This window comes from Ambystoma mexicanum, chromosome 4q (genome assembly GCF_040938575.1).
Source record: "Ambystoma mexicanum isolate Mex_15411 chromosome 4q, UKY_AmexF1_1, whole genome shotgun sequence".
Classification (NCBI taxonomy): Eukaryota; Metazoa; Chordata; class Amphibia; order Caudata; family Ambystomatidae; genus Ambystoma; species Ambystoma mexicanum.
In genome coordinates, this window is record NC_090928.1 from 218,674,207 (window position 1) to 218,699,743 (window position 25,537).

Here is a 25,537-nt window from a genome sequence, read left to right on the forward strand (position 1 = left end):
ATAATGGCAAAGATTTTTTCCCACATCGTTATTGTCCATGGTAGCAATAAAATGCATTTCTAAATGCTCGACCCAGAAGTCCCACAGTTTGGCAGAGTGACAGGGTAATTCCATTCAGCTGAATTTTGGAATTAGGGATTTTTGGATAAACGATAGGGACCATGATAGTCCAGGCTGCTGTTGTGGTTGGTATAGAGCCTGTGCCCATGTAAAGAAAGGAGGACAGGATACACGTCTGTGTGGAACTCTACTTTATTATCTAGTGAACTTGTGCCTCCCTGGTGTTGAGGTGGCCAGGAAAGGTCGCAATGATGAAGAGGGGTTAATGTTGCCACACCATGTTTGTGACTGGGGGTGCGGCAAAACAGGCGCGAGGTTGTAATTTTATATAATTATCCAATGTAGTTAAAAGTGAATAGGATATGTTACTTAAGTGTTACTTTGTGTTCAAGTTGATACATTTTAGATTTGCATGCACGTAGAAAGATAAATGCCGAAACCGTCAAATGAAATATAAAACACAATCCTGATATGATGTGCTATGAAGTGCCTAGGAGCCGGCAACAAGTAGTTTCATAATGAGCATGCAAGGAAGGGGACTGATCATAGAGAACCCACTGTGAAGAAAATATGACAGTTAATAAACATGCATGCACACTGATATACATACACAGAGAATTTATAAATCTACATGTAGTGGGAGTTTTTATAAAAGGATTAAAAGGCGGCAGTAAGGGTTTCGAGAGGGGAATTTAAGTGACTTTTAGAAACTGGTTTTGCAGGGTTTCAGAGGCCAGAGGAAGGGTAAATGAGTATCTACAACTTTAGCAGCTGGCCAGCTCAGCTAACAAACCGGCAAGGGATTACGGCCTGGCACAATTGCAGAAAGCAGATGTGCACGCGAGCTTGCAGTGGGGTCCGGGCATTTGTTTTTGAAGGACGCCTAAGGCCAGGGCTGACTGATACTCTGTGTGTTTTGACTGTTTTTAGGATGGACTGTGCATGGTGAAATGGTAGTTGTTAGATTATAATTTTGCAATGACGCCAAAGCAGGGGTGGGTGAGATGGTTATCAACAGTTTAAAGGGAAACTGTTCATTCTGCTCTCTCTCATGTCATTTGAAGTATCTTTGCAAATTATGTACAAATTACATTTAGGATTAAGAGGTCTCAGTCCAGCTGGGTATTTGTAATGAATTATGTTTGTATGTGAATTTACACAGACGAATCCTAAAAAGAGGTGTCTTCTACACATGAGCTGAAGATGGTAGTTAAGATAACGGCCACCAATGAGAATGGGAGAATTTGACAAAGATGGGATTTCTTTGTATCGGTTTTAACCAATCACGCTTGGGGTGCGGATTGTAATAGAATAGATATGAGTGTTTCAACTGTGGCAAAAATGTATACAATGTGTTAACTTGTGAGGTTCAGGGAGACTTAGGTTAGTTTGACGGCATAAGGCAATCTAGCTCCTCCTGGCCGTTTGTACCATAAACTTGCTTTATGGACAAAATGTGCACTCACTTCTTAAGCGTTGGGCCTTTCCTGGGTTAAGGTGATTGGAGGCCAGCCCCTACACTGGTTCCACCCTTTCTGGTCACCCCATGTGACCTAACATGTCACTCCTTCTTAAAGGGCCACTGTCAGCCCATAACAGCAGCTAGATTGTGCTGAGGCTCCATCTGAATTGGAGGACATTTCCACCTCCTCTGCCTAGTCATCAGCCATTTTGCACTGTTGTTGTTGCATTGTGGGCTCTTTGCCCCTGGCCAGGAAAAACAGTCTGCATGAGCATCCATGAAAAAGGGCCCCTGATCTGCATAGTTAGAGAATGCCAGCCGTTGGTAGCACTTGTGGCAGGAGCATGAGTACCCAGACATGGGCCACTTGCCTTGACTGATGGGCATTAACTGAGAGGGTTGTCCGTACCTTTAGGGTTCTACGTGCGTCAACGGCCAACACCCCATACACTTGTACCCCCCTAAACTGCAACACCTCGCCTTCAGCATCCTTGGAGCACTGTGCCTGTGTGCTATTACCACTCTGTCACTTTGTGAGCATGTGGGCGGAGTCACAGAGGGGCTTTTTAAGATGTCACCAGTGTTTGGCTCTGTATTGTACGCCTTGGTAGGCGAACCTATCAAGTAAGTGTGCACACAAAAGCAAAGAGGGTATCTGGCCTGCCTTGAGTTTGTGCCAGCCCTTTATTTATCAAGTCTGCACATCATCTAATAGTGTTGTCACGCGAAAGGTCGTCCCGTGAAGATAGTTTAGCGGCAATGTTCACCTTGGAAACAAGAAGACACGAAGCAACACAGGTTCGATCCCCGGTTCGGTGCTTAGAAACCTCTGGGTATTTAAGCGCATTAAAAATATGCAACTAAGACAAAGAATAAAAAACAGGCAACTAAAAAACAAAAAACATTCCTGTAACAGTGCCTTGACGCCCACGGGCTCTGCGAGCGCTTTAAAAATGTACATAATTGAAGGTCGTGTAAGGTCACAACAAGCTGAGACATGGCCATTTAATCACATGCTTCAACCCTAGCAAAGTGGACAGCGCCTTTCAGCCTTATGGGTTTGATCAAAAATTGGTGCCTCTATTGCGCTTGCGTCTGTTTGTACGGGTTTGGCTTGTGTCAGCTGTTATGAGTTTTTGCAGTCCTTGCATGAGCATTCTGTGTTAACCGTTTTGTGGTTCACAAAATTCAGGACTACAAATACCAAAATACAATTAACTGGACGACTCACATGTGGCTTGGGACAGCATTAGAGACGGGTGTCCATTGCGTGCTTTTTTGTTCTCACTTCTCAGCTATTAAACGTTTAGAAGGCAGTGCACGGGGAATGTGGCTCTTCCGTGTGGATGTTAATCTGGCTCTGCGTGGGGAGCTGCGTGTGCCTGTGTGTGTCACCGAGCGTGGGCCTGCTGCCTCGCATGACAGTGTGTTGGTGTGCGATATGCCAATGTGTCAGCCCTAGGCCCTCCCTCCTCCGCCAGTTTCAGGCCCCTTGGCCCCCGCAGCGCCGACTTTCGAGGCTGGGAACAGCTGAAACTGTAACCCGAGCCCAGGCCTCTCTCCTCCCCCATCATTAGCATAAGGCCCGGCTGCCACCAGGGGCGGAGAGCAGGGGTGGGGGGGAGCCAGAGTCAGCAGCAGCCGGAGAAGGGCAGCGAGCGCCCGGGCTCAGGGTACACACGGCGCGCGCGTCTCCCGGGGCTCCAGGCAGGGGGAAGCGGCAAACACAGGGCAGCCATGGCCGGCTGGGAGCAGCAGCAGCAGTAGCAGTGAGCTGGGACCGCAGGGAGGGGAGGGCTGGGCTGGGCATCCACGGCCACCATGGAGCCCGTCACGAAGTGGAGCCCGTCGCAAGTGGTGGACTGGATGAAAGGTAAAAGCAGCCGAGCAGCTGGAGGGGGGTAGGACATTGCCAGCAGGCGGGGAGGAAAGGGTGCTTTCTCAAGGTGTAGGGGCGAGAAGGCTTCGGGCCCCGCAGTCTCCAAGGGTGCCTTGTTTATTTTCACAGGCTTCCCAGCGCCCCTCTGCCTGGCTCCATCGGGGTCACGCGCTCGGGGAATGTGTGACTTACTTAATGTTCCGGACACTGTCTGTAAATGGAGGCAAACGAGTCCTAGTTGGGCTTGTGCAGGGTCCGGAAGGCTGCCGACGCTGCACACTGTTTACTCCTCTGCCTCCACGCTACTTTAACTCGCTATACAGCTGCTTTCTCTGCAGCCTTGGTGGACCCGTTTGTGATTTTGAAGTGCTTTTAAATATCAGCTCATAGGGGTGCATGCGCCTGTTGCAAACTGGCGTCACTTGTCATTTCTGAAATCGTTCACGTGAGTACGAATGAGTTGGCTAATCGTTGTGAACTTGTATTCAGTTTGTGTTTTGCGTTGTCTACACGTGTTGTATCAAAAAAGTCTGGGCTTCAGGTGACTGTTGAGATCATTCACCCCCGCTTAAGTCTTCCAATGTGTGCCTCTGTACATTATTTTATAGTCTTGCTTTGTTTGAAGTGTGCATCTTTCATTGGTATGTAACTGCTATGGGCGCCTGGGGACTGCGTTATTCACACCATGCGAAACATATCTCTCAAACCAGGGGCACACGATTGTTTAAAAACGTGCCACTGTTTTGGAAATGCTGCGCTTGTGGCTAGGCGATTTCGTAAAACGGGTGCATAGTTAGTAGGCAGGACGTTTGGGTGTGTATTGTTTGTACATACAAGTTATTTACTCTGGCCATCCACTGTACGTGGTCTGATAGACCGAGTCGCCACCCAGCAAAGCACGCGCTAGATTTAATGGGAAGTTTTGAATTGGCGATGGGCAAAGCTGGTTTTCTGATGCTTTAATTTTTCACAAGCGTCCCAGTCCTCGAACACCGGGCGAGCACTGTCATTTCTGGAATGATGTGGGGGTGCTGGTTTGCCTTATAAGTAGACCATTTTGCATCCATTCTAGATGGCACTGTGAGGATTATAGCATGCTTCACATCTCGATAGAACTGTGAGGATAATCTTGTGTCACTTCTAGATAGAACTGTGAGGATTATAGCATCGAGGTAGCATGCTTCACATCTCGATAGAACTGTCACTTCTAGATAGAACTGTGAGGATTATAGCATGCTTCACATCTCGATAGAACTGTGTCACTTCTAGATAGAACTGTGAGGATTATAGCATGCTTCACATCTCGATAGAACTGTCACTTCTAGATAGAACTGTGAGGATTATAGCATGCTTCACATCTAGATAGAACTGTGAGGATAATCTTGTGTCACTTCTAGATGGAATTGGGATGTTCATATCTAGGTAGTGATGCCTTTAACCAACCCTGCTAAACCCCCCCCCCTCATACTCAAACCAAACATAACCATACCTCCAAGTACAACAAACCGCACCACACTGTCTAGCACAACAGCACATGACGGCAAGCCATATCATACCAAGCAACTGAAAAGCACACTTCAACTCAGAGAACGGTGTTAACCGAACTGATGCTGCCAACAGCACATCACTGCTCCCCTGCTCTTCTCCCGCTCAGTCCCACTAACCCATCCCACTCTGATACACTGTCAGATCCGGCAGAGCGCCAAGGGACCACTCCAGTGGTGATAGTGCACAGGATAAATATCATCTAACATTAACATAAGCGGAGGAACACGTCAACAGATTATTTTCTCAGGCAAGCAAATCACATGCGAGTGAAAAGGATGCAATGGAGCGGGCAGCAGCTAGACAATTTTGCAACAAGGGTGACCCACCAGAACAACTTCCCGAACTTCACTCCCTCTCCAACATTGAAATCAATGCAATTTAAATAACGTTTCATTGATTTGCACTTCAAATTGTTACATTGACTATGTATACACTTCTATTGCAAATAGAAATTCATTTCCGTTATCCTGTGTTTGTTAATTACTATCGCAATGAAGGGGACTCTTGGTGCTGTGTGATTTTTCGAAGACTTTTGCTCTCAATTGAGAAGTGCAGCGAGTTGGTGACCACAGTGCTCCTGGTCCGTTCCAAGCGAAGCCCAGAAGAGGAGTGTGAATGGAAGGTAAAGAGTTAAGCGATGGGTGGGGGGGAAAGTTATGTTACAAAGAGTGCCTTGAAGCTGCTTCATATCCTGTTTTGGGGGAGAAGTCCAGAGAAGGAGGTAGGCTATGAGGACAAGCGGTCATCTTGCCATATGATGTGAGTGCATAGAGCCCACACTATAAGAATACCTGCCAAATGGTCTGAGTGTGTGAGCATTAAATGGCAAAATCTGCCATATACTGAGAGTACCCGAGTATAGGATGGCAATAGCTGCCTAGTGGTGTGAGTACCGGGGCATAAAATGTTAACTTCTGGCAAATAGTTGCACGCCAGATGGATGGCTCATATGCAACATGCTTGTGTCAGGGCTAGGCTGGTGCAATGCAATAGGCAGAAACCCTGGTTTGGCTGGCTAGGCCCCTCGTCCTTCTGCAGGCGACAAATCCAATACGATCACAGGGACATGGCACTGTTACTGAGTTTAGAAGCAGTCGGTCTACAAGACGATCTATAGACATCACTGAGTTATTGTTCTATGATGCAAGTATATGGTCAACATATTGAAATATCTAGTTATTTTGTGATTTGCAATTGTCTGATGGCAATGCGATAGTACCTAATGTATGTAGAGTGGTAATCTATACACCCAATTCAGAAATTGCTTGAATTTACTGCTTGCTGTAAATTAATGGATTATAAAGTGCGGGGGAGTAAAATACGGCTCTGGCACAGAAAGCTGCTATAGAACTATGCACAGATATGTGCCCTAAGGTAATCGACTCTCCCTTCCCCTGCACACCTTTGTACTGGTTATAGTCAAATGTTTTGATAGGTAAGTATTCACTCACTCGTATCCTCAATGGGGGCTTTTTTTCATAGGGTAATTTCACAGCACTCAAGATCATTCAGTAATCCATGTTCAATTTGTCTATTTATTTTGACCTCAATTAGGCAAAAAACATATACATTAGTTAAACAATTTAAAATCGGGAGCTTGACACGGTTCGGCAAAGACCCTTCCTCAGGAGCAAGTATCTCTTGTGATGGGTATATCTTTCTATTTGTTATCTAGGGAATGAGTACAGAGATGAACATCAGTCGGTCTTGTCTTATTACACATTTGTCATCCAGGCACAGTATCATTAAAGCGCACTCACTGTGAAGGTATGCCTCCCTTAAACACCTGATTTGGTTAGATTTGTGTACCCTTTTCTGTTAATCAGTCGATGTAATTGGTACCCAAGATTCCATGAGGAACATCGCGGGGATGATCAAAGGAATAAGTCTCATCAGTAGGCAGCTAGGACTTCTCTGTATTGATGACAATCCAATGAAAGGCCAGATAGTTGCGTGGTCTCTTGTGGACGGCCAACTCTTGATGGCTGTGTAAAAAGCGGTGAGCTATCCAATTTGATGAGCGTATTGGACGGTGGGGTGATCCCCCTAGAAGGAGGAACCACATGGTGGGAATCTACAAAACGTTTTTGTAAGTTCTCTCCTAGTGTTTGTTCTATATTTCATACTGGAACTCGAAAAATTAGCTTCTCTACGAGTAAAGACTGTACATCTGAATAAGCATAAAGCAAATATGGCTGTTTGTAAATGACGCAGTGGGAGCATGCGCTGGCTGGTTAAGAGTATGCGTCCCTCTGTAGAAATAAGAGGACGATTATGAAGGGCTGTTTGGATTTATGGCTACACTGTTATCTCGTGGCACGTGTAGTCTCACCTGTGTTCTTGTACGTGTCATTTCATGGTGCAGTGAATGCTCCAAAATGGCTGTTTACGTATAGTGGGTCACGGGCGTCTGACATCACTGTGTGTGTAAACAAACGTCTGGGGCGTCTTAAAGGAATCTAGTAATGTTGTCAGTGGCGTGCTGTGCCACTCCGTCACCAGAATCATATTTACCATGGATCAGAGGTTTAGGTACATAATCATCTATGATGTAGAGCCTACATCCTAATTAGAGAATTAAACATAGGATATGTGGACCAACTGACGTAACCATTTCTCATTTAAAAATGTATGGTGGTGAAGCGTAATGGGTGTCACCAAAGGGCTGACTGCATTTCTAGCACCTTAAGTTACATAACGTGTCCACGGCCTCACTGGGGATGGATATAATCACAGATATGATGAAGTGGGGGGTATGTCCAGGACAATGTTTCACTGAGATCCAGCTTTTGGTGTCATGGTGTTGATTTTCAATAATCATAAGTATACATTGATTTATGCATATCTTTGTCAATATCAATTCTATAAGTTCAAATCATCCTGTGTTCCGATTTTGTTACATCTTTGTTCACATCACAATCCCATACGTCATCTCACAGTTCTGAAAGTGGTAAAGGGAGAAATGTACAGGTCCTCCAGTTTTCCTATGTTCTAACATCTCTGTACACAGTTCATTCACATCAGTCATGACACAGTTATAAAAATGGTGATGGATACAAATTCTTTGTTGGGGCCATTAGGGTCCATAGAATCCAATCTATGAATCCAGTACATTTCTCATTTTACCCAGTGATGTGTTTTTGGGTCCCCCTCTCTGGGTGGTGGTCTTACTACTTCCAAGACAACACATCTCAATTGAGCGAGGGTGCGCCTCATAATTGAGTAGTGTCTTGCCACGGGTGATTTCTTATTCCTAATGTTGGGTTTATGTTCAACTGGTCTCTCTTGGATTTTCCTAGTAGTTTGTCCTACATAGAATTTCCTGCATGGACAGATGAGGCCATATGATATATTTCGAGTCACAAGTTGCAAAAAATGTTAAGGGAATCGATCCTCTGTCCAGTTAGAGGGTGTCTAACTTGGTAATCCCTTTGGACGTTGCTGCAGTGCAGACAGTGGAATGTGGCGTAGTTTGATTTACTTAGGGTATTTTGACTGTTAACTTGTTCCTCTCTGCCTTGACCAGATTGTCTCTTAAATTCCTGCCTCTTTTGTAGGCAGTCATAGGTGTCTTGGGAAATAATTTGGTGAGTTGAGGATCCAGTCGAGTGAATTTTTTTAAGGGCTCTGTTAATTTGTGCACATTGTCTGGAAAACATCATAGTGTGGATTAACTTTGGTTCACTTAGCCATTTTGGTTTGTAGAAGGGTTTGGTGACTAAGTGCCACTCCTCTCTTCAGCCTTGTCTAGCGTTTGTGCTGGATATCCTTTCTTTGAATCTCTCCGTGATCATATTTGCTGCTAGTTCTTGGGTGTCATTGTCCGAGATGATACGTTTGACCCCCATGTATTGACTATGGGCTATATTCTCTTTAAGATGTTGTGGGTGATGGCTAGTATACTGGAGAGTGTTATTGACATTGGTTTACGGTATACCGACGTGAGCAGTATGTTGTCCTTCAGGGTATTCTCTCCATCTAAGAAATGGATATTGGGTCCTGCTTCCATTGTGAATGGGATTCTTGGATGGCATGAGTTAAGGTGTGTCATAAAGGCCTCTAGGTCTATTGGTGTGCTTTTCCAGATGCCAAAGATATCGTCAATATATCTTCTCTATAGTATCAGAAAAATGTTCTGGGTTTCAAAACAGTACATAGATAGGTTTGCCTAGGCGAGCTGTTGCCGAACCTATTGACAAACCTGAGGTTTGTAGGTAGTAGTTTGTTTTGAACTTAAAATAACTGTTAAACAATGATCCTACAGAAACTATACAACCATATTCTAGAACCAGGGAAGAAGGAATTTAAACATAAAAAAGGGTTCTAGGTCATTATTTTTCAAAGAAACTTTTATTTAAGGTTCTTTCTTTCTTTTATAGTTGTGAAAATCGTACAATTACAAAAAGCGCAGCACAAAATCTAAATCCAGTGGACAAAAACTATTAGCACAGCAAATGAGAAAACTCAAGCAACATTCTATTCTCAAAATGTATACATCCTATGTTCATTCATACCATCAACACAATCCTTAACAAAATTGCACAAAACACATAATTATCCATGTAAGGTCTCATGGATCCATTTCTTTTGGTTCAGGAGTTGGGGTACCCAAATAAAGTTTTTTTAGGGACCCTGTAGTTAACCGGTCCCCGAGGGGCCTAACGGATGTGAGTTTTCGTACCTAGCATGAAGGGGGGGGGGAGTACTATGTATTTAAACAGTCATTGGCAAAGCCCAACATTTTTGTTTTGTGTACGCATTGGCCAGGCACTGCCATAGTCGTACTATTTGAACTGATGTTGGCAACATCTGGAACATGGTGTAATCGCTGTGGCGCATGATCGCAGTGCCTGGCAAACACCTATCCAATACATATACACAATCCCAAAACTATGGGCTCTCTCAATTTTTTGCTTTTACAGTACTTCAGTGCAAGGAACACATCTAAATCAAGTGACTAAAGAGACATTTTTAAAAAAAATGTTTAATGAAACCAGTCGTGCATTTGCAGTTTTTAATTAAAAGCCATGAAATAATACTGGCAGGCCAAACTCTAGTGTTTTGGCTTTCTAGAGCTAGCTGAAGGGGATCTCGGGAGGCTTGTTTTGGGCGGGGCGGCCATTTAAAGTCTCACCCTTGGCAGGCGTTAATGCATTGGTCAACAGTTTTAGTGTCAGCCTTTCGTTTTCTAATCAGTCAAATAGTTTATCCCAAGCGAGGGTCCCTTGAGGCGTGGGAATCGCCCTAAGTGGCTGTACGGGGAACCTGCGTGGTTACAAAGCAGCTTTATATCAGCAGCACCTTTTTTTGGGGGGGGGGGGGGGGTGGGGGGGTTAATACGTCACTGGCTTTTTTGACAGCAGCACTTGAGCGCTGGGGCGTGACAGCCCCTACTAAGAACGCCTTACGCGCCAGCACGTAGACTGTTGTTGGCTAAAAAGGCAAGGGTGGATACAAGCCAAAATGGGGAGCGATGGGGGGGGGGGCATATTGAAGTGGCTGCCACTTGGCAGGTGGAACACCCGGCTAATGGAGGGCCCTGATGTGACACGCACGCTGGCTTTTTGCGGGGAATTATGAATGATTTGAGAACACTCGCCCATTGTACCGCGGAATCCATTGGAACGTCACTTTGTGTTGTGTGTGTGCCGGGAACACCGCAGAGCAGCGAGTGCGTGTGTGGTGGGTGGCGACACGGGCACCAGCATTCTGCACAGATGCGCAATGATAATAATGCAGGGTCAAGCACACGCCTTTGCAAAGAATGCCCGCTGCAGGAGATCTGTGGGAAAATGGCAAACTCATGGATATTTTAGGCAGGCATGTAATGACATTTTTTCATTTTGTGTGAAAACCTTTGTTTATAGTTAGGGAAATTAAAATTTCGCTTAAAGAAAAAGTATGACCCGAGGCTTTGGTACCTTTTGAGGAGCCGCGCATGCCTGCAACGCTTCAAGAACAATTGCCTACGATGTAAATAATTCCAGTCTTACAAAGCGAGACAAAAACGGCAATACCGTGTGCACCTCGAGGGGCGCTATTGACACATTTTTATTTTGTTAATGTAACTTTGTGGAAGCGATACATTATTTGTCCCACTTTCATTCTGACTGGTCCAAAAGCCAATGGCTGGGGGATACGGGTCTCTGTTTAGTTTGTGACTGAAAACCACAGTTGTGTTGGTGTTATGTAACTTTGTATTTGCAAGTACAACTTCTGCCAATAGCCTACCCCAGTGTTCTTTATGGTTGTCTTGGCATATTGACACCTACCTGGCCTACTCTGGCCCCACCTCAGTTTACTATCCGATGCCTAGGGCATGTTGCTCATGGCTTGCCTTATGGATTCTTGATTCCCAAGAGCCTCCAGCTTAGCCTATCTCACCCGTGATGGAGAGCCTGGTGACTGCTACTGCCGCGCGTGTGGAAATCTGAAGGTCTCTGAAGGATCATTAGAGGATAGCACAGCGGTAACGCGCTGGTCTTGGAAGCAAGAGCATGCAGAGCAACAGAGGTTCGAATCCCGGATCCACGCTAAGAAACCACGCGCCGGTATGGTATTAGGCACGATATATAAAATATATATATATTCATACAAGGGAGGTATGTTTACTCTTGGGAGTTGGGGACCCTATGCCAAAGGGTGGTGCACCCTGCTCCGTGGGACTATTTGAAGACACTCCTGCTGTAATCTGACACTAGATGCGGGCAGCCTTCATGTTCTTGGTCTGTGGGGTAAAGAATAATTGTGCTCGGTTTCACGATGGAACCGTCTGTCCTCGTGCCTTCTGCCCATGTCCATTCTTCAGCTCCTGTGCTTAGCTTTCCAATACTCTTTGCCAGATATCTGTGCTCGGAAGGGCCTAGACATGCTGCCAATACAAGATCCCAGTGTTCTGGGATTAATATCGTACCCTGCAGTGATCCAACCTCCTTTTTTTTCACTGTTGGCAAGCTTCTCTTCACCTTCTTGCAGCTACTGTACACCAGGTAAGTGAGAAGGGGGTGCATCAGACTTCGTTGGGAATTTTAAGGCATCCACGCGCCGCCATCTTACTCTTTTATATACGAGACCAGTCTCTTAGCGCAGGACCGGGATTTGAACCTGTCTGCTCTGTGTTGTCTTGCTTCCAAGACAAACGTGTTGCTCTGAGCTATACTATGTTGCCAGGGCTGGGTTTCAGCATCATATTAAAATGGTGCTACCTCCTCACCAGGTGATGGGGAGGGTGTTGCAGGGATTCATTTTCGGTCTGTGTGCGCTGTTGGTTCTGGGTTTGATGCCTTTTAGAGATTTGTGGTCTGGTCCTTTTTATTAATTTATTTTATTTTTGGGGGGGTGGGAAAAAAGGGATTCTCGCCCCTCCTCTGATTACCTGATTAATACCTTTGTGTTACCTGTTAGACAAAAGTCCCAGCAAGGTCAACTGTGCAAGTTAGAGTGAGTTTTGAGACCATGCTATGGCCACCAGCATACTAAGAAAGAAGCAGTGAGCGCTTTGGGTTGTCATCTCTCTGATAGCCTTTTTCTCTAAACCTAAAGTTCATACCTCCCATAACCCTTAGCACTTTGCTTATGGTAATGGTGGCTTCTCCAGACTGCTCCCTCCCCTCATCTGCCAATTCCCTGATGCTTGCTGCACACGCTGTGCAATGCGTCTATTTGAGAGAAAGGAAAATGACAGCTGTCCGCATAGGCCGGTGGTATAAGTGTGTGAAGAGACCAATCGGTTTTTCTCTTGGTGTGGCTTTTCATGCCTTGCCACATCTTTTGATGTTTTCTTATGCCACTTTTTGACCTTATGCCGTTTTTATGTCTTGCTAAATGTGGCTTGATCGCGTGCGCTCCTCGTTAACTGTATTGGAATGTCGTCTGTGAGTTCGAGATATTAAAACATGTTTTTTTTAATGATGTAGGTAATTCTGCCCCAGAGAATGAGCTATGTTAATTGAGCTCACTCTCCTAATTCTCCATGCCAAATGATAGAGTGCACACATGTACCTTTGCTGCGACTGACTGACATCGCCCCAGCGACTACCTTGTAGTGGCAACAGCTAGTTTCACAGGTGACATGCATTTCTGTACACCGCTACTGGAACCCAAAGTTCCAACAGACAGGGGTGGCTTTTTAACTGTACGCACCTGTACAAAATATAATAGTCTACCCCAGAAGCTTGGTGGCAGTTTGTAAAAACGAAATGTAAGCCATGTCTGATATTTTTCTTGGTTTCATCATGGCTACGGGATTACACAATTATACAGCCACAAGCAGTTGCTGACTTGGTGAACAGTGACTCATTCATGGCAGTCTGGCATTTACTAAGCTGGCTGTACCCAACACAGCATGAGTGTCCTACCCAGGAAGCACTCTCTGATTCCTTTAAGGCTTGACACATGCTCAGGGGAACAGGAACACTCCCTGTGGGTTCACCTGGGAACTGGTGCTTTAAAGGCAGTCATTTGTTACAATGGCAGCTTCCCACCAGGGTGCTGATTGCTGGAGTCCTTTTGCTGTAAGCAGATGGAGGAGGGGGTGGATTTAGAGTAGCCAAGGAGAAAGTCTCTCCACAAAGGAACCTCACCATCTTGCTTTTTGCTAGGGTTTCAAATTTCATGTCCCTCCTATTTCCTACAGACAAAGCACTCTGGGTATGTCCTCAGGACACTTTTTGCAGAGTCCAAGATCAGACCTTTAACAGGCTTGCTGTGGTCCACTATGACATTTTGCCATCCCCTAGTTGTAATCTCTTGACGATTCTTGAAGGATGTTTCACCTGAAACTGTTGGGAGTATAGTCTTTTCCAAGTCCTGGCCAGTAGAAGTGAAGACGGGGCTCCAAGGAGGGGGAAGCTCGACACCCCCACCCCTCCCCAGTGCTCCAGATAAGATTTTTGAATGGGGGGGGGTATTTTACTCCCTATTTTATTTTGAAGTTGGGTGTAAAATAAATCATATTCCCAATGAGAGTTTTTATTTATAAGCGGGTACAAATATGTTTTAACTGGGAAACGGAAAGGTTTTTGTAATCATTATTTCTTTGCACCTCTTTAATCATACATATTAAAAGATACATGTTTACTTTTTCTAATCACGCAGTAATAATAGCAGGTTCTTCTGGTGGTACTACGTGCACTGCTGGTCCAGACATATATTCTTGGCTCTGTGTGAGTGAAAACGGGGGGCAAAAGGTGGTCATATGTCTGTGTCCCTTTTTTTTACTTTTGTTTTATTTTTTTGTATTTTTGCTCCCGATTTTATATTCTTTGGGGACATTTGCCTATTTTTAGGGAGTAAAAGTGGCTGATACTCTCAGATTCTGTAGGTTTATCACTCACACTTTCCTTACCACTAGCCCACTCCTCACCTGATGATTCTGTGTGGGTCTTTACGGATTAGTCGGATGGGCTTTCCGGCTTTTCCCTCCAGGCTGTATTTGTCTTTGTCCTGACGGTCATATTCTTCTGTTTGACGAGATAGGAGCGAGCTCCCCCCGAGGCCACTTTGCCTATAAGCAATTAGCCCGACAGCGGGGACTCCGGGGAGCCCACCCCAAACCAGGGAAAAGCCTTGCCGAAAAACCCTGGAAGATTGTGTAGCTGTAGTTGGCAGGGGTAAGTTGTAGTCATCCGGAGAGGAAGTTGTCGGCGTGCATCCGCACTTCAATAACCAGCATGCACTGGTAAGTGTTCGTAGTAGATCAGGAAATAACGATCCAGTGCGGAACAGCACAAACAGTATAGTACTCCAAAGAACTAGGACAACTAAGTGTTCCCAGCAAAGAGCGTCTGAAGGCAGGAGAGATGCTGAAGCAGGAGTGAGTACTAGAAGGCAGCGCAGAGCGCGGCACAACAGCGGAAGCAGAAACAAACAGGTAAGCGGAATAAACGGGAGGGGGAAACCGCGAACAGCGGTAACGGAAAGAAACGGACAGACGAACAGGGAAGGAAGGCAAGGGAAACACAGAGAAACAACTGGAGGCAGAGCACAAGCGAAGTGAACTCATGTAGGCAGCAAGAAAGTTGCAACGCACAGGTGTTCTCCATTCTCAGGTACTTGTAGGTAGTACAACAGAAAGACCGCACCTTGCAGTGACTCTGAGTCTAGTCCTTCTTCCATATCTCCCATCTGCTCCATACTTTCCAAGGGTGATATATGACAGATACTCCTTATCTTTAGTGCTGCTTCTCCCTAACCATCCCAATTGATAACTTGGAGTGACCTCTTTGGACCAAGCCCTATCTGCTGCCTGAACACTGGAACCGGGAATTCTGCTCCAAAGATGTCAGAGATCCCTGCAGGTGCAATTTGGGGAACTTCCTGCTGTGGAAGTGCAGCATCAAGGGTTTGTACCTTTTTACCGAATATAATGGTTTGCATGAACCAAAAGTTCTAAAAATGTTACCACCAAAAGTTTGATCCTTTGGTGGTAGAATTGTATAAAGGGGGGCTGCAGGGGTGTCCCCTGCAACACCCGCTCACTTTACTTTATAGTATAGTGAGCGGGGGGTTGCGGAGGGAACCCCTGCAGCCTTCCGATTGGAAAAAAAATAAATTAAAAAGGGACCCAGTGGTGCTGGTTCCCGATCACGGAAGTGAAAGGAAACTGGCACCTCAAGGGACCCAGTGTGAAGAAGTGGGGTTTGTGTATGTTGGGGGTGTGGGTATCTATGTATGTTCGCATCAGAAAGGTGCAAACTTTTGGTAGTTCGCACCTTTCTCATGCAAACTTTCCGGCCATTCAGCTGCGTTCGGATCACGTAGATCCCAGCATCAAGGTCTCGCCGGCCCCAACAAAGGCCTGCATCCAGACCTGCCTTATCCAGAATCTCAAGTCGCATTGGCTGTAAAGGCTGTAATTGGAGTCAGCGATGGTGATTCAGAGATGTATTTTAGCAGAGGCGTGATTAACTTTTTCATGTGTCTAATTTTGCAGCATAAGGAGTGGAGTTTGGATGTAAACCTCTAGGTATTGGAATACCGAATAAGGGAAATGCCTCATGACCCCATGATGGGCCAATGAAAACGTCTGGTATTCGAAATGCCGCCTTTTTTTTTTGTTTACAGTTGCTGCTAAACGTATGAGAGCTAAACTATTCCGATTAATTTTATTGGTTTTATTACCAACGCTTCCCCCTATCCTATGGGATTTAGACTAGCTACTCATCCGAGCCAGGATACTCTTTTTTTAAAAAAAAAAAAAAAAAAAAAAAAAAGAAAACGCCTGTATCGCATATAAGGCAATCCCGGCTCAAACGTCAGCCTGCTTGGCCACAAAACTCACAAGCTCAAGTGGTATGCGATTAGCCAGAACTGTGTGAGCGTAAACTGGCACCAATCGGAAAAAAGGAAACGTGCATTCGCTTGCTACACCCCCGCCTACTAGAACACTGTCCTAGTTGAAATCCGGACTGCTTCAACGTTCCTGCTGTTCAACAAGGAACTTGAGATGCTGCTCTTCAGGTAATACCTTGGCGTTACTTGGGAAGTGTTACTCCTAGATATACACGCCCTATATAGCAAGTGTCTCCACATCACTATAGCCCATAACGACCTCTTCCACCAAACTGTTGCTAACCCCAAATGACTTGTAAAGTGCCCTGTTGCTTCCTAGCTAGCTTCTCATTATATAGTCCCCAATATATTTATAGTTCACCCCATGTGGTGCAATGACAACATGCCTGTACACAAGTGTTTCCTATGCGCAGAAAGACAAGGGAGGTAAGACGGAGGCAGGACAAAGATGAACAGCCTTACTAGGCCATGTGACATTCAGATCTTGTAAGTGCGATAATGCAAAGTACAGGGGAAGTGCCAGGGAGAGGGAAGGGGGGTGCAGCTAGGGCAGCACGGCTCTGGGTGAGTGCAAGGATGCAGGGGACTGTAAGGTTACAGGTACAGCCCCTAAGTGCGCGGTAGGCCCGGAGGCAGTGCAGGGGAGACTGACCATGGAGGAGCCTGGTACCCAGTGAGACTCTGAGGGTAGCCAAGGAACCATATGGCTCAGCTGACTGGTATGTCGGCTGGGTGAGAGAAAAAGCAGAGGAGAAAAGGAAGGTCTTGAGCTGCTTCCAGAACTTCAAGTGGTCCGGCTCAAATTTGAGAGGGGTGGGTAGGTCATTGCAGAGGGAGGCAACTGCAGAGGAGAGAGATCTTTTCCCCCAACTCTCTGCCTGGGGAAGCGTCTGACCTTCAGAGAGTTTGAGGTAGTTGAGCGAAGGGCTCAAGATGGTAGGTATTTTGGAGCAGAGTTGGATGTAGTGCGGGCCCCAGCCCCAGAAAGCCTTGTGGACAATGCAGAGGGTCTTGAACTTGATCGTTGCAGCCACTGGGAGCCATTGGAGAGATTTCAGAGCTGGAGCGATACGGTCCCTGGGCTTGAGGCCAAAGACATTACTTGCAGTCCTGTTCTGGATTAGTTGCAGAGGCTGTTGCAGTAATTCAGACTAGAGAGAACCAGGGCTCTGGAGGTAATGAGCTTCTGGCGAGCATGAGAAAAGGAAGAATACTTCTGAGGAGGTGGAGCTGGTATTGGCCTTCTCAGCAAGATCCGTGATATGAAGTGAGAAGGAGAGAGTGGCGTCTAAGATGACGCAAAGGTTTCTTTTTTTTTTTTGCCTCCCAGGAAGGCGAAGGAAGAGGGCCCAGGAGAGGGGGAGAGGGCTGTGGAGACAGTACAAGGAAAAAAATGACATGAACCATAAAATAAGGCACATGGCAAAGAATAGGAAAATAAAAAACAAGATGAAGGGGGGGAAAAAACGTACGATGGGCCACACAAGCAGTCATCCAGAAGAGTGTGGTTGATGGGCAAAAGTAAACCAAGCATGGACATTGCCAATATCCAAAGAGAAGCCTCTACAGTACAATGTACCACGCTCGAGGCACGCATCTGTTTCACCAAATCGGATACAAAGTTGAACTGTCTGCATGGTAGTCGCCAGATGGAAAGGCACTGACCCAATCTGCCAGGAGATGGAAGGAGCTATTGCCCTCAAGACCAACCACTCTTAGTTACAAAAAGCGAGTGGAGGGCTGGAGAGAAGTTGTGTTTCAGCTTAAGCCGGGTCAAAGTGTTTGAATGCAAGCAGAAGAGTGGGTGGTTCCAGAAGGACCTCCAAGATATGTTTTGCATGCAAGCAGATGGTCTCCTGCTTCCATTGGGTGGCCCAGTGTTCTACATCGGTGACGTATACTTGTATTGGAGCGACTATTTGAGGAGGAGGAGGAGGATCTTTGACCTTGAGGAGGATTATTATTTAATTGCCACATCCTCGCAGTATCACAGGGAACTGTTGCACTCACCTGTGTATCTGCAGGAGCGATGGATGAGCCTCCCTTGACCCCGAGTTCTCACTTCCCCCGTTTTCACCCAGAGGGATTCCTGTCAAATACAAGATATACACTCCGACCTGAATTCACTGGATTCCCCTGGACACTTCCTTTCACTTTACAGTGTGCTGCGAAGTCCCCTAAGGGCTTTCCTTGATATTTAGTAAGGTGTGCACTCCATCCTGCATTCGCAGGGGCGCGATTCGCTCATATGAATGATGCCAATGTCTGTTGGCTAAGTTCAGATGCCGCACACTGTTATATGCCTTCACAGTGAGGCTGAGTGTTCAAGGCGCCAGTTTCTTCACTGGCTAGAAAGTCTTTTCCACAAGTGAAAGTTGTGCGGAGAATATTTAGTGTCCTGAACTGTCCGTATTGTCTTGTTTGCCAAGGTATTTTGTGGGTGAGTAGCGCTGCATGTAGAAGTCAGCTGCTGGTAGGTAAGCACAGTGTCTTAAATTCGAGCACGCCTGGTAATGTCTCTCTCCCTTTTCCCTTGCAGGAGTGGATTATGTGATATTAGCGTCTCGAGTCCGGGTTCAGCGCTACCGGAGTCTTGGTGGTCTGGTAAGTTTGCAAGGAGGCTTTGGTAAGTATGTACTGCGTTATGAGAGGGAGCGCAGTGCAATAGTCTCTGCATTATTGGGGCGAGCGCAATGACTAATGTCTTCTTTCTTTTGCAGGGGTTTGTGCGCTCGTACAACTGACCTGGATTCCAGCGTCGTGGGAAGATTCGGTGAGTATGCGCAGAGTTATTGAAGTGCGCGTGCTAACGCTGTTCTTCTATGTTCTTACAGGTGCCGGTGTTGAAGTCCCCTCTTGACCGGAGATAGCTGCGGCGTGGAGAAAGCACGGAGTACCTGTAAGCAGAAGCAGAATGATCCAGAGCAGGTAAGCAGAGTAGGAGGATCCAGAGCAGGTAAACGGAAGTAGGATGTTCCGGAGCGGGTAAGCTGAAGCTGGCTGATCAAGAGCACGCCAAGTGTGTTGCTGATGCAGCTCACAGTAAGCAACACGAAGCACTGGAAGAATCTTGGGTGTGGCTTATATAGCCAGCCACACCCAAACACTAGACAGCTCATGAATTGTCATGCACTTCCTGTTTGGCAACAGGAAGTGGTAACCAGGAAGTTACTACAAACACTAGGAAGGAATTAAGTGGAGGTATCTGCTATGGGCTTTTTGTGTGCCTATGCCAGGCCTGCCAAGCCTTCACCCAGCTTGCCCCAATTAACTACCTGCCTGGTACCCATGTCGGGAACATTCATGTCGAACTCTATATAACCTGATCTCTTGTGTTTCGAAAAAGGGATGTGCAACCAATTCCAAAACACTGGTGGATATTAGGGTGGCAACAAGTCAAAATAACTGCAGCAAATGTGGAACATTGTTTCATGCAAGCCACTAACAAAGGAACAAAAGCCTCGGAAACGGGAGAGTATGCAATGAAAAGCCCACGCTGTATACAAGCACATGTGGCTGGGCATGAGCTGATGCTAGCCATCTCGGCCAGCAATAAATGGGGGGGGGGGGGGAATTCCAGGTCCCTACTGCTAGTGAAGGATGTCCGTAATTTCACTGAATCCACTTCACCTAAAGTTGAAATCCTTCGAATTTTGTTTTATTATGCACGGGAGACTCCCCACGCTCTCCTATCCTCTTACCCCCCATCTATGTTTTAATAAAATCGACCCACATACCTAACCAGTTGATTGCTGAGCAGGTTAAATATGATTCATTGAATTGCACGGATATGGCTAGTGAAGATCACAATTTTCAGACCGGGCGGGAGGCCACCATTGCAAGTTTAGTACTTCCTAATAACCTTGGCAGAAGCTTGTGCAAGGGGTTTGTGGCAGAGCAGCTAGAGAGTTCTAGACCAGCCGGTGGCCTTCAGTACACCTCTGGCCAAGCTGGGATCAGATGCCAGGTGAAAACAAAGAAATCGGTAGCCTGCTCCTGGATGGCATTGCAATTTACTTCCCTCCTGCTTCTGAAGGGTATTGAATAGGAGACGGACTAAGACGTTAAAGTCTGCTTCAAAACCAAAAAAGGACACGCCATCCAGGTTAAAGAACTTCTTCCTTACAAAACTCAAATGCCATGTTACCCCATGCTATATTAATGGCCGATTGCTTCACGGAATTGGTTATCGTGTCACTAGCTCTTCCCAAAAGCTGGTAATGCTTAGTTTTACCCAGGCTTGTGGTGTGAATAGTGTGCAAGAGCCTGCAGAATGGAGGGTCAGCACTAGGTAAGGATCTGGGTAGGAGGTAAGGACCTGACGGCACCATCGACTTGGACGAACTGATCGTACTGCATGATTTTTCTCATACCCCACGCCCCTTCTTGGAAAAGATCAGTTGATGACGACTAGTTAAATGCTGTCTTTCCTACATTTCACGAAATGTAATTTAATAGTTCTGTGGTTAGTACATTTTATTTATTTTTTGTAATTTGTGTTTTTTTTTTTGTAAAACGAGATGTGTTAAGTGGTTTTACTTATTTTTGAAATCAGAAAAAATGTAACTTTTTTCATACAGTGCCTTAAAACTAATTTTTGTTGGGCCCTGGCTCGATTTAAGCACCTATTTTGACTCACAAATATTCTCCTAAAACTTAGATTCCTTTCTAGGCTATATCTAAAGAGGAGGCTGGTGGCTTCTTCCCTTTTAAGAGACCCTCTTGGAGAGTAGGTATGATAAAATAGATTATTTATGACGCGCTTAAGAGCAGACCTGAGGATTGAACCTGTATTGCCTTGCTTCCAAGGCGAGCACGTTGCCGTTGAGCTATCCTCCCGAGAGGATAGGTAAAAATAGCCTTTTGTTGACTGCTTTTTAGGATTGGTCACATGTATGTTTTGAGAAGAGTCGGCCTTGCCAGGTTGCTTCCATTTCACGCGGATTTTGAGTGCGCTCAGTGGGGAAAAGTTATTTTAATTAGAACCATAATTTGAGTACTAAACTTTGGTCTTCCCTTACTTGGTGTCCACAGATCCCGCAAGCACACCCACCCCCCCCCACCCCCAACAGGCATCGCGCTGGCTGCATACAGAATACAATTGAGAAGGAATTCGCTTTTGCAGCCGTGTTTGTTTTCCACTTTTTTTTTGCCCAAACAGTTGTCCCTGAATGGGTTTCTTGTGTGAAAGTGTACACAGTCGGCCCTGCCTGTTTGCTCTGACATCAGTTGGCTGCTGAAACTATTTTATCCCGCCTTCCAAGGCCAAAAGCAAAATAGTTTGTCTGGCGTTTGAAGCAACCATTTGTAAGTCTTCAAGCAGCTGCTACAAGTTAGCCGAACGGCAGCAGACGCTGTATTATATATTTTTTTTAATTTCCATAAAAAATATCGATAAAAGGAACTGACAGAATTGCCGTTGATAACCTCGCTCTGGGGTCCGTCTTTCGCTTGGGTTGTTGTGGAAATTATGTTGCTAACTAGAAAGGGAATAATGGTTGATGACTGCCCCACGCTCCCGTTTATTCCCTATTGGAGGGAATCGCTCGCTTTCTTTATGGTCGCGTTGTGCAGCACTGGCCAATGGGCCGGCTCTTGCCGGGCCCGACATCCAGCATCAGAAGTCTGGCCGGATCTCGGGGCCTGCCTCTCAGCCCTGATCAGGCTTTACCCAACCCCCAGTTTCGCGGAGGGAAGCTGGGGGCTCGGTGATCTAATTGCCTCTGTGCTCCTTTCACAAGCCTTAAGTCGCGCGTTTGCAGTACTGATTTGCCTAGCCTGTTTCTTCTGGCCTGAAAGGGACATCACAGGAATCAGTGGGCCATGACTATCACTGGGGTGTGGGGCCATCGGTGTTAAAAGGCTTTCTAACTGCGGGGCGGACGCTTGTCTTCCAAATGTGCATCTTACACTTGCATAGAAAAAGTCATTTCCAAACTCAAATGCTGCTTGCATGCAACTAGCTGTCTTAGAAATGTGTTTTTTTTTTTCAGACTACCACACAAATACTCTTTCATTTGTGTGCATTTTCCTTTTTGTGGTGTTGTGCTGACAGCAGTTATTAGGAAATTAAACTGTGGGTTCAGGGGTGCCAACTTTTGATTTTCACTACAGGGCCAGAAAAACCCCCAACCTCTGCCCTGAATATAAGCAAGAGACCATCCCCTGGCCAAACACATTTTATAGCTTTAAAAAATGTTTTTATTTTTTTAAATAAGGAATTGCAAAATCATACGATTTATCATTCAGTTTTGAATAAATAGCATTTGGTAGCCTTCTAATGTACATTGTGTCTATGGATCCCTTAATGTACTAAAAATCAGTATTTTGGGTGCACCACTGCTATGGAAGTGATTTCAAGTGGAATTGATGTACATTGTGGAATTTTGAAAGCAGCAGAATAAAAGAAATTGCACCCTTTAAAAATATATATATATTATTTTGAACATTTCCTTTGAGCAGAGTCCAACTGCAAGCTCCACCCCCTCGAACTCCACCCCTGAAAGCCCTGCCCTCTCTGAACACCACCCCCTTCACCATCCACCCCCACCCCAGCCCTTGTGGGATCCCCTTGTAAATGTTTTCCATTTCCACGACTGGTCGTGTGGTAGTCAATGTTACAGTAACGCTGCTACTGATCTTTGCCTGCTGTTACTGACCACATCTCCTGATCTCTACCAATAGTGTCCTTGTTGTGGCCATGGTGAGCTTTGAACTCCATACTGCACAATATTTTTCTCGAATGGGTGAATAGACAGCTGTACGTCTCTGGGGTTCCAATTTACTCCAGTTTTTCACAGAGATGGTGCTATTTATTTAACTCTACTACTGGTAGTTATTGCGTCAGTATTACAAAGGATGAGAGGCTGAGTAGACCAGGCGGCATTGGGACCTGTGACCTGAAGTTTAAACCCATCAAATGCTTTGCAGGGAATCCATGAGTGCACTGATCTACCTTAAGCATGCTTGGCTCTGTCTGCAAACCAGCCCGGTGGATGCGTCATGTGTGTGGGAGTTCGGTCTTGCAGCCCTGTTCTTGATCAAGTATGCCTGATCACCACGATTGCGTAGAATGGGCAACCCTGAACCCTCTGTGCGGGCTTTTAAAACGGGCCTTTTGAGCTATGGAGCCTGTACAGTGTGTACTGATTACATTCTTTTTGAAAGGCATTTTGAAAACCAATAACTCGAACTCTTCCGTACCGTGCATGTTGGCTCGGAGACCCTGCAAATTGGCCTTCTTGCTTAAATAATGTTGCTCATTTCATTTTTTTATTTGATATGCACATTGCCTCCATAACCTAACCATCTTGGTGTTGGCGCCTCTCACTTCAACTAGATAAAAGGGCAGTGCAAATAGTTTTACTTCATTTTTTATTTTTTTAGTAATTGTACATAAGCGTGTTTTCAGCAATAAGCCACGAGATGGTAAAACGGCAGGACAATACTTTTTGACTGTATATGACGAAAATGTCCTAAGCGTGATGTTATGGTTGCTACAAAATACAATAAAAAGATCACATTTTATTGGTTATTAAACAATCCACTGTAACTGGGTCATCCTAAAACCACCAAAACTCGAACACCATCGTGTGCTGTCTCTCTGTATCATAATGTCCACTGTCAAATTGACTCTTCTGTTTACTTGTTTTGCCTCCCAGGAAATCGAAACCACCCATAAGTTAAAGGATAGTTCCGGGACTTTTTTTTTATTGTCCCTACGGTTCGGCCATGTGTTTTTAAGCATAAATCGGTAGATCGTAGAAAACTTTCCTATGGACCTTACCCGACTTTTCATCCATTAACGCACTCGAAGATCAGCCGCCATTTTCTGATAATTCTATCATTTCCCCCCATCGCCCTGGCTCACCTGCTTTTGCGGCACTAAATCAAATCCCCCGCCCCTGAAACAGACTTTATCAAAACATTCATATTCCCCGCCTCTATCCGTGACGTGACTGTGCTGCGTAGGCAAACGCGCCCAGGCGTCTTCTACGCGACTCCACACAGAACCCGGAAACCAACACAGATTAGCTCACAACACAGCGCGCCACAATTCGGAATATGAAACTGTACTTTTAAATCAAACCGCAAGATTGTAAATTTGGTAAAGTACATTTATTTGACATCAAATGTTTAGAGAATATTCAGCGATTTGCATTTTTATTTGCTCACGTTCCAAAAAGTTCGTTTTGAGGCACGCGATGTTCCTTTGCTGTACACAGGGTCTTAGATCATCTCACAATACAGCGCCACAATTCGGAATATGAAACTGTGGTTTAAAAGCAAACGGCAAGATTGTCCATTTGGCAAAGTACATTTATTTGACATCAAATGTTTAGAGAATATTCAGCGATTTGCATTTTTATTTGCTCACGTTCCAAAAAGTTCGTTTTGAGGCACGCGATGTTCCTTTGCTGTACACAGGGTCTTAGATCATCTCACAATACAGCGCCACAATTCGGAATATGAAACTGTGGTTTAAAAGCAAACGGCAAGATTGTCCATTTGGCAAAGTACATTTATTGGACATCAAATGTTTAGAGAATATTCTGCGATTTGCATTTTTCTTTGCTCTCGATCCAAAATAGTTCATCTTGAGGCAAGCGATGTTCGTGTGCAGTACACAGGGTGTTGGTTTACGATAAAATAAGCTCTTCGGTCGCACTGATAATCGCATGGCTGTTCCAACAACGAGGCACTAGGCCACCACAACGCTCTGTATGTTGCATCTAGCCGTTAGTACCGCGTAAGGGCATACTTGTACTTGGCGATCGTCCCATAAAATGGTCAGGGTGGTAATGTTTTTCACGCGGAGAAGCAACTGGCGGTTATAAAAGCCATCCGCCGGTGTCTGGTACACGTGACACATACAATAATGAAGGATGTACCTGTTTTAAAAACAAAAAATGAAATTAGTCTCACCATCAGATCTTTATTAAAATTATTCATTTTATATATTAGGTCGGGAAATTATTTCATAGCTAGGACAGTGCAACTGGGTATTATACGTCAAGGGGGGGGCTGTAGGATACTGAGACAGTCCCCCAGTGCAGGGGTTGACAGGGATGCAGTGCAGGTGGAGAGTGGAAGGGCCCAGGACCGAGGTCGCAGACAGTGGACCAGTTGTAGCAGGGGAGAGTGAGAGAGAAAGCAGAACCAAAGAGGAAGGTTTTGAGGTGCTTCCGTAAAAGGAGATGGTTCTCCTCAAGATAGTGCGCGGTACAAAACAATATGCCACATAGAACGAACAAGTACAACTTAACCCGTCTTTAAAGCTACTGTATAGTAATTAA

At 45.5% G+C, this 25,537-nt stretch overlaps 1 protein-coding gene across 2 annotated transcripts in view; it reads left to right on the forward strand.

Moving 5' to 3' along the window:
* Positions 1 to 3,129: 3,129 nt before the first annotated feature.
* Positions 3,130 to 25,537, forward strand: part of CNKSR3 (CNKSR family member 3) — a 1,181,575-nt gene continuing 1,159,167 nt past the window's right edge. Inside the window, exon 1 of one of the 2 annotated variants that reach the window (XM_069607749.1) lies at positions 3,130 to 3,395. In XM_069607749.1, the coding sequence (XP_069463850.1) occupies positions 3,344 to 3,395 (52 nt within the window). In that variant the 5' untranslated portion in view covers positions 3,130 to 3,343. The remainder of the gene's footprint in view (positions 3,396 to 25,537) is intronic. The other variant, XM_069607750.1, reaches the window with a different exon arrangement.